Source organism: Oncorhynchus masou, chromosome 4 (assembly GCF_036934945.1).
Source record: "Oncorhynchus masou masou isolate Uvic2021 chromosome 4, UVic_Omas_1.1, whole genome shotgun sequence".
Lineage (NCBI taxonomy): Eukaryota > Metazoa > Chordata > Actinopteri > Salmoniformes > Salmonidae > Oncorhynchus > Oncorhynchus masou.
In genome coordinates this window covers 8,564,080-8,573,828 of record NC_088215.1, presented here as the reverse complement: position 1 = coordinate 8,573,828, position 9,749 = coordinate 8,564,080, and the positions used below count along the sequence as shown (strand labels likewise).

Below are 9,749 nucleotides of genomic sequence, written 5' to 3'. Positions count from 1 at the left end.
CTGACTGGTTGCATCACTGCCTGGTATGGCAACTTCTCGGCCTCCGACTGCAAGGCACTACAGAGGGTAGTGCAAACCTCTATACCAGGTGGTGTCAAAGAAAGGCCCTAAAAATTATCAAAGACTCCAGCCACCCTATTCATAGACTGTTCTCTCTGCGGCAAGCGGTGCCGGATCGCCAAGTCTAGGTCCAAGAGACTTCTAAACAGCTTCTAATCCCAAGCCATAAGACTCTTTAACATCTAATCAAATGGCTATTTGCATTGCCCCCCCCCCTCCCCTCCCCATCTTTACACCGCTGCTCATCTCTGTTATTGTCATCTATGCATGGTCACTTCAATAATTCTACCTACATGTATATGCTACCTCAACTAACCGGTGCCAGCGCACATTGACTCTGTACTGGTACCCCTCTGTATATAGTCTCACTATTGTTATTTTACTGCTGCTCTTCATTTACTTGTTACGTTTATCTCTTATTCTTGTCCATATTTTTTGAAACTGCATTGTAAGTAAGCATTTCACTGTGAGGTCTACACCTGTTGTATTCGGCGCATGTGACTAATAAAGTTTGAATTGATTGAAATTACATAAGGGTGTGATCTATGAATGGTTACCTTCGCTAGCAGGAAATAAAGACTGACAGTAAAGCATTGCAATGCAGGTATTCCGTCACTCGACTGATGGTAAGGAGAGAGAGTTGATAGAAGTGGAATGTAACACATCTTGTCTTATATTCAGAGGCACAGCTGCACTTCTAGGACCAGAGTGCACTTCTGGGACCAGAGTGGCGGAGAGAGCAGTGTCCACACAGACACATTCATACACACACGCAAAGGTGAGTAAAGAGATAATCTCACATCCCTTTCTGTTTCCAAACCTGTGTTTACTTGTTTGTCTTTAGCAAAAAAAACTAATTTCTATATAAAATCCTAAAACATACCCTACCGTTTCAATATGTTCCACATCAGCTCAATGTGACTAACTACTCTAAATGGGAATGAATGTACAGTTATTACTACTCTATATACTGTCCCTTCAGAAAGTTTTCACACCCCTTGACTTTTAAGTTGTGTTGCAGACAGAAGTGTATGTTTTTAGAATTGTTTTACAAATCAATTACATATGAAAAACTGAAATTATTATTTGTATCCCACAGCTGTTTGCTTCGCTAGTTAAATCAAATAAAATTTTATTTGTCACATACACATGGATAGCAGATGTTAATGCGAGTGTAGCGAAATGCTTGTGCTTCTAGTTCCGACGATGCAGTAATAACCAACGAGTAATCTAACTAACAATTCCAAAACTACTACCTTATACACACAAGTGTAAAGGGATAAAGAATATGTACATAAAGATATATGAATGAGTGATGGTACAGAGCGGCATAGGCAAGATGCAGTAGATGGTATTGTAAAGTGGCTGTTCCACTGGATGTCAGAAGGTGAATTCACCAATTTGTAAGTCGCTCTGGATAAGAGCGTCTGCTAAATGACTTAAATGTAAATGTAAATGGTATCGAGTATAGTATATACATATGAGATGAGTAATGTAGGGTATGTAAACAAAGTGGCATAGTTTAAAGTGGCTAGTGATACATGTATTACATAAAGATGCAGTAGATGATATAGAGTACATGAGATGAATAATGTAGGGTATGTAAACATTATATTAAGTAGCATTGTTTAAAGTGGCTAGTGATATATATTACATCAATTCCCATTATTAAAGTGGCTGGAGTTGAGTCAGTGTGTTGGCAGCAGCCACTCAATGTTAGTGGTGGCTGTTTAACAGTCTGATGGCCTTGAGATAGAAGCTGTTTTTCAGTCTCTCGGTCCCAGCTTTGATGCACCTGTACTGACCTCGCCTTCTGGATGATAGCGGGGTGAACAGGCAGTGGCTCGGGTGGGTGTTGTCCTTGATGATCTTTATGGCCTTCCTGTAACATCGGCGTGGTGTAGGTGTCCTGGAGGGCAGGTAGTTTGCAGGTAGTGATACTTTGTGCTGACCTCACTACCCTCTGGAGAGCCTTACAGATTTGTGCGGAGCAGTTGCCATACCAGGTGGTGATACAGCCCGACAGGATGCTCTCGATTGTGCATCTGTAGAAGTTTGTGAGTGCTTTTGGTGACAAGCCGAATTTCTTCAGCCTCCTGAGGTTGAAGAGGTGCTGCTGCGCCTTCTTCACGATGCTGTCTGTGTGGGTGGACCAATTCAGTTTGTCTGTGATGTGTACGCCGAGGAACTTAAAACTTACTACCCTCTCCACTACTGTCCCATCGATGTGGATAGGGGGGTGTTCCCTCTGCTGTTTCCTGAAGTCCACAATCATCTCCTGAGTTTAGTTGACGTTGAGTGTGAGGTTATTTTCCTGACACCACACTCCGAGGGCCCCCACCTCCTCCCTGTAGGCCGTCTCGTCGTTGTTGGTAATCAAGCCTACCACTGTTGTGTCGCCCGCAAACTTGATGATTGAGTTGGAGGCGTGCGTGGCCACGCAGTCGTGGGTGAACAGGGAGTACAGGAGAGGGCTCAGAACGCACCCTTGTGGGGCCCCAGTGTTGAGGATCAGCGTGGTGGTGATGTTGTTGCCTACCCTCACCACCTGGGGGTGGCCCGTCAGGAAGTCCAGTACCCAGTTGCACAGGGCAGGGTCGAGACCCAGGGTCTCAAGCTTAATGATGAGTTTGGAGGGTACTATGGTGTTGAATGCTGAGCTGTAGTCGATAAACAGCATTCTCACATAGGTATTCCTCTTGTCCAGATGGGTTAGGGCAGTGTGCATTGTCTGTGGACCTATTTGGGCGGTAAATTTCATTTTCATTTTTTTCATTTTACCTTTATTTTACTAGGCAAGTCAGTTAAGAACAAATTCTTATTTTCAATGACGGCCTAGGAACAGTGGGTTAACTGCCAGTTCAGGGGCAGAACGACAGATTTGTACCTTGTCAGCTCGGGGATTCAAACTTGCAACCTTTCAGTTACTAGTCCAATGCTCTAACCACTAGACTACCCTGCCGCCCCATATTGGAGTGGGTCTAGGGTGTCAGGTCGGGTGGAGGTGATATGGTCCTTGACTAGTCTCTCAAAGCACTTCATGATGACGGAAGTGAGTGCTACGGGGCGGTAGTCGTTTAGCTCAGTTACCTTTGCTTTCTTGGGAACAGGAACCATGGTGGCCCTCTTGAAGCATGTGGGAACAGCAGACTGGGATAAGAATTGATTGAATATGTCCGTAAACACACCAGCCAGCTGGTCTGCGCATGCTCTGAGGGCGCGGCTGGGGATGCCGTCTGGGCCTGCAGCCTTGCGAGGGTTAACACGTTTAAATGTTTTACTCACCTCGGCTGCAGTGAAGGAGAGTCCGCATGTTTTGGTTGCGGGCCGTGTCAGTGGCACTGTATTGTCCTCAAAGCGGGCAAAAAAGTTATTTAGTCTGCCTGGGAGCAAGACATCCTGGTCCGTGACTGGGCTGGTTTTCTTTTTGTAATCCGTGATTGACTGTAGACCATGCCACATACCTCTTGTGTCTGAGCCATTGAATTGCGATTCGACTTTGTCTCTATACTGACGCTTAGCTTGTTTGATTGCCTTGCAGAGGGAATAGCTAATGTTATATAGTTAACATTGAACCTGGATGGTAAGCTCCCAGCATATTCATGCAGGGTAGTAACGACATGATGTTCAATGTCGTTTAACTAGCAAACATTAGCTGGCTGGCTCGTTAGCTAACGTTACATTCACTTGTGTGATCTTACACGTTATTTACCTAGCTTGGTTCATTGTTTACCTAGCTAGATAGCTACATGTCTTAAGCTAAAGTGTACAACGCGTTGAATATGGGCAGTGTCAGTAAACGTCTGCAAAAAAGCACAATAAAATTGTTGCTAGCAGAGCTGGTTAGGCTGTTTTCATGTTATCCATTGGTAAACAAATCATCGGCCAGAGCGTCAAGTCTGCGCTCTGAACGCTCTGAGGGAGAAACGAGAGGGGTGGGGGTAAAGCTTAAGAGGGTGTGAACGATGCTAAATGGGTGTAGACAAAGAGGAGCTCTTCACTAGATACCATAACATTTTCTCAAAAGTGCTTTCAAAGCAGAATTACTTTCCCTTTGTTCCTCAACAATGCAGTGTATGATATAGCATTTTGTTGCTCTGAGTCTCCACGTTTATCCAATTGTACAATCCGGGTGTGCAAACATCTTAGTGACTTACCTAGAAAGACTCACGGCTGTAATCGCTGCCAAAGGTGATTCTAACATGTATTGACTCAGGGGTGTGATAATTGTGTATTTCATGTTCAATACATTTTCTAAAATGTCTAAAAACAATGTTTTCATTTGGTCATTATGGGGAATTGTGTGTAGATGAGTGAGAAACAAATATATTGAATCAATTTTTTAAGTCAGGCTGTAACATAACAAAATGTGGAATAAGTCAATAGTTATGAATACTTTCTGTGTATGTTTAGTGAGCAAAGATATTGAAGTTGACTCATTCCAATAACTGATTTAGACTATGTTTTGGGGGTTCTTTATAGTTTATATTCTGTATGTGTTCCAGATATGGCATCCCCCAGCAGTCTCCTATCTGAAGAGCAGTTCCAGTGCTCTATCTGTCTGGATGTGTTCACTGACCCAGTCTCCATCCCATGTGGACACAACTTCTGCAAGGCCTGTATCAAAGGATACTGGGATAGCACAGGCCTGTTCCAGTGTCCCCTGTGTAAGCAGATATTCCACATAAGACCTGAACCGGATGTCAACAGAACACTTAGAGGAGTTGCAGAACTTTTTAAGGGATTGATAGTGAGAGACAGAGAGGATTTTGCTACAGAGCCTGGAGAAGTGGTCTGTGATGTCTGCACTGGCAGGAAGCGCAAGGCTCTGAGGTCCTGCCTGGTTTGTCTGACCTCGTACTGTGAGTCTCATCTGGAGCCTCATCAGATAGCCCCAGCCCTGAAGAAACACCAACTGATCAACCCTGTAAAGAACCTTGAAGACAGGATGTGTAAGAAGCACAACAAACTCCTTGAGCTGTTCTGTAGGACTGATCAAATATGTGTGTGTCAGTTCTGCTCTGAGACTGACCACAAGGCTCATAACAGCGTACCTCTGGAAGAAGAATGTGACCAAAGGAAGGCTCAGCTTGGGAAGACAGGGGCACAAGTGGAGCAGATGATTCAGGAGCGACTGCAGAAGGTTAAGGAGATCAAACACTCTGTAGATCTCAGCAAAAAACACACTGAGAGGGAGATGTCTGACAAAGTACAGATGTTCACCGCTCTAGTTCACTCCATAGATAAATGTAAGGCTGAGTTCATTTGTGTGACTGAGCAGAAGCAAGAAGCTTCAGAGAAGTGTGCTGAAGGTATCATTAAAGAACTGGAGCAAGACATCACTGAGCTGAAGAGGATAAGCTCTGAGCTGGGGCAGCTCACACACACCAAGGATCATCTACAACTCCTCCAGAGCTCCCCATCCTGGTGTCTCCCTGTAAAGGCCAAGGACTGGTCGGAGATCAGTGTTCAAAGCCACCTGCACATGGGGTACATGAAGAGAGCTGTATCTCAGCTGGGAGACAAACTGACGAGTGAGGTAAAGAGATTTCATAATGAAATGGAGAACGAGCTGAAGAAGTTGTGTGAAGCTGAGATGAAGATTCTGCAGTATGCAGTGGATGTGACTCTGGACCCTGACACAGCATATCCTGAACTAATCCTGTCCGTGGATGGGAAGCAAGTGAGGTGTGGGGACCAATCACAGAATCTCTCAAATAACCCAAAGAGGTTTACTTATATATACAGTGTCCTGGGGAAGGAGGGCTTCTCTTCAGGGAAATTGTACTATGAGGTACAGGTGAAGGGCAAGACTGAATGGGATTTAGGAGTGGCCACAGAATCCATCAATAGGCAGGGGTGGTTACCGCTGAGCATTGAGGATGGAGTCTGGACTTTGGGACTGAGCACAAGTAATTACTATGAGGCTAATGACCCCAAAGTACAGCTGAGCCTGAAAAAGAAGCCCCAGAAGGTGGGGGTGTTTGTGGATTATGAGGAGGGTCGGGTCTCCATTTATGATGTGGATGCCACTGCCAGATCTCACATCTGCTCTTTCACTGGCCACAAATTCACAGAGAAACTCTATCCATACTTCCACTGTGGGTATCCTGATGGTGAGAGAAACATAGCCCCTCTGGTCATCTCTCCTGTCAGTCAGATGACTGGCCCAGTGCTACATTAGGGATGCATTTTGTTACGTTACAGATTTATTCTAAAATGGACAGCATTTTTTAAATATCCTCATCAATCTACACACAATACCCCATAATGACAAAGCGAAAAACAGGTTTGAGATTCTAAATTGAGCTCAGATGCATCCTGTTTCCATTGATCATTCTCAAGATGTTTCTACAACTTGTTTGGAGTCCACCTGTGGGGAATTCAATTGATTGGACATGATTTGAAAAGACACACACCTGTCTATAGAAGGTCTCACAGATCAAGCCATGAGGTTAAAATAATTGTTCAAAGAGCTCAGAGACAGAATTGTGTCGAGGCACAGATCTGGGGAAGGGTACCAAAACATTTATACAGCATTGAAGGTCCCCAAGAACACGGTGACCTCCATCATTCTTAAATGGAAGAAGTTTGGAACCACCAAGACTCTTCCTAGAGCTGGCCGCCCAGCTAAACTGAGCAATCGAGGGAGAAAGGCCTTGGTCAGGGAGGTGATCAAGAACCCAATGGTCACTCTGACAGAGCACCATAGTTCCTCTGTGGAAATGGGAGAACCTTCCAGAAGGACAACCATCTCTGCAGCAATCCACCAGTCAGGCATTTATGGTAGAGTGGCCAGATGGAAGCCTCTCCTCAGTAAAGGGGACATGAAATCTTGCTTGGAGTTTGCCAAAAGACACCTAAAGAGTCTCAGATCATGAGGAACAAGATGCTCTGGTCTGATGAAACCAAGATTGAACTCTTTGGCCAGAATGTCAAGAGTCACATCTGAAGGAAACCTGGCACCATCCCTACGGTGAAGCATGGTGGTGGCTGCATCATGCTGTGGGGATGTTTTTCAGTGGCAGAGACTGGGAGACTAGTCAGGATCGAGGAAAAGATGTACGGAGCAAAGAGATTATGGATGAAAACCTGCTCTTAAGTGCTCAGGACCTCAGACTGGGGTGAAGGTTCACCTTCCAAGACAACACAGGTGTGGCTACACAACCAAGACAACACAGGAGTGGCTTCAGGAGAAGTTGATGAATGTCCAGATCAAACATCTCTAGAGACCTGAAAATAGCTGTGCAGCAACACTCCCCATCCAACCTGACAGAGCTTGAGAGGATCTGCAGGGGAGATCGGGAGAAACTCCCCAAATACAGGTGTACCAATCTTGTAGCGTCAGACTCGAAGCTGTAATCGCTGACTAAGGTGCTTCAACAAAGTACTGAGTAAAGGGTCTGAATACTTATGTAAATGTAATATTTCAATTTTTGTTTTGTCTTTATATTTGCAAAACATTTAAAAATAATATTTTTGCTTTGTCATTATGGGTTATTGTGTGTAGATTGATGAGGGAAAAATCTATTTAATCAATTTTAGAATAAGGCTGTAACGTAACAAAATGTGGAAAAAGTAAAGGGGTCTGAATACTTTCTGAATGCACTGTATACTCAGGAGGTGGAAAAAGTGCCCAATTGTTGTACTTGAGTAAAAGTAAAGATACCTTCATAGAAGTGAAAGTCACCCAGTAAAATACTTGAGTAAAAGTCTAAAAGTATTTGGTTTGAAATATACTTAATTATCAAAAGTAAAAGTATAAATCATTTCAAATATTTCAAATTTAGTGAGTCTGCCAGATCAGATGCAGTAGGGATGACCAGGGTGACGTTCTCTTGATAAATGTATAAATTGTACAATTTTCTTGTCCTGCTAAGCATTCAAAATGTAACAAGTAATTTTGGGTGTCAAGGAAAATATATGGAGTAAAAAGTAAATTATTTTCTTTAGGAATGTAGTGAAGTAAAAGTTGTCAAAAAAAGAAGGTAAAGTGAAGTACAGATACCACCAAAATTTATTTAAGTAGTACTTTAAAGTATTTTTTACTTAAGTACTGTATACTACTGTATAGTAGCTAATCGCCTGGTAAAAATGTGTGATTACAACTGTTACTCTAATTTATTATGTGAAAATAAAGAACAAGTACTTCCCGAAACTGTGTGTGTCGATCAGTCTCTGTATGTTGGATCAATGACTGTAATAGAAGTGTGGGGAACAGCATTCCTGGCATTGTTAATTGAACTAATCTGATCTGGTCTGACAGGAACAACAGGCAGGTGCGTGTTCCAGCAAACACCTTTTCACATCCAGTAATTCAGGCAGACTACTTGAACACATTTTGTGATGAAATGCATAGGCCTAAGTGATTTATTTAATGTAGATTCTGAGCTCTTTTTCATAAACATGATAATCTCAGGTCATATGCAGGTAGTACAAACCTGGGTCAAATGTACATTTGCTGTTTCAAATACTTCAGGTGCATTTTTGCCTTGCCGGCACAATGGAACCAATAGGAATAGTTCCAAAAGTGCAAAACTGCCCACTTGAAACACTGAATGTTAGCTAAATCAATCATGCCCCAAGTATTTAAAAGAAAATAAATATGCCGGTTATTGACTCAGGCCTAATGTGGCTTTGTGCCAGGCTCAAGTTACAGTATATGACTACTCTGACCACACCTCATCTAACTGACCCATAATTTGACATAAACACCTACTGAATCTGACATATCAATGCACAATGTGCCCACACTATACAGTAGAATGTCCTAGATGTGGTTGTTTGCAGTAATGACAAAGCTAAATAGCAGTGCACCAATTACTAATAATTCCACACACATTAGAATGATAATGGTTCAGTTCCACCATGAACTGTGGTGAAGGTGACCCATCTGTCAAGCCCACTTAATAAGGCAAATGTAATTATAATTCTGCACCTGTTTAAGGGTTGGGTGACAAAGACATTAGATGTGCGTTTCTGGGTCAGAGCCTACATGTTTGTAATGGATTTCCTCCTCTTCGTCTGAGGAGGAGTAGCAAGGATCAGACCAATACGCAGCGTGGTAAGTGTCCATGATACTTTAATAATCACTGAACATGACAAAATACAAAATTAACAATGAAAACGCAAACCGAAACAGTCCTGAATGGTGACACAAACAACAAAACAGGAAACAATCACCCACGAAACACAGGTGGGAAAAGGCTACCTAAGTATGATTCTCAATCAGAGACAACTAACAACACCTGCCTCTGATTGAGAACCATACCAGGCCAAACACAAAACACAACATACAAAAACGAACATAGACAACCCACCCAACTCACGCCCTGACCATAGTAAAACAAAGACATAACAAAAGAACTAAGGTCAGAACATGACAATGTTCATGTTGTTAATTGGGATCTTATGTAGGTCACTGAAACACTGGTGGAGATTGGACCAGGTTCTGTTACCTGAATCAGGGGGCACTGCAGAAGAAGAGAAGGACTTCTGCTGAGGAATTGATTTTTGGGGTCTTGTGTGTCTGATATTCATATAAGCTAGGGTTACTGTAACAGTGGTTGAGATCTGCCCAAGTTCTGCTATCTGAGTCAGAGGTCACGGACTGCCGAAATGGAGCAGCATTTTCAAGGAATTGAGTTGTTGTGGTTGTGTGTCTGGGTTTGAGTATGAACATGTTTTTT

At 43.0% G+C, this 9,749-nt stretch overlaps 1 protein-coding gene across 1 annotated transcript; it reads left to right on the top strand.

Annotated features, from left to right (window-relative positions):
• The first annotated feature begins 676 nt into the window (after positions 1 to 676).
• LOC135522805 (E3 ubiquitin-protein ligase TRIM39-like) lies at positions 677 to 8,209 on the top strand. Its single transcript, XM_064949416.1, has 2 exons — positions 677 to 838; positions 4,566 to 8,209. Exon 2 carries the CDS (start codon positions 4,568 to 4,570, stop codon positions 6,242 to 6,244), a length of 1,677 nt encoding a protein of 558 aa, XP_064805488.1. The 5' UTR covers positions 677 to 838; positions 4,566 to 4,567; the 3' UTR covers positions 6,245 to 8,209.
• The last annotated feature ends 1,540 nt before the right edge of the window (positions 8,210 to 9,749 follow it).

Coding starts and splice junctions, on each gene's coding strand:
- LOC135522805 (XM_064949416.1), top strand. CDS start 4,568: ATGGCATCCCCCAGCAGTCTCCTATCTGAAGAGCAGTTCCAGTGCTCT.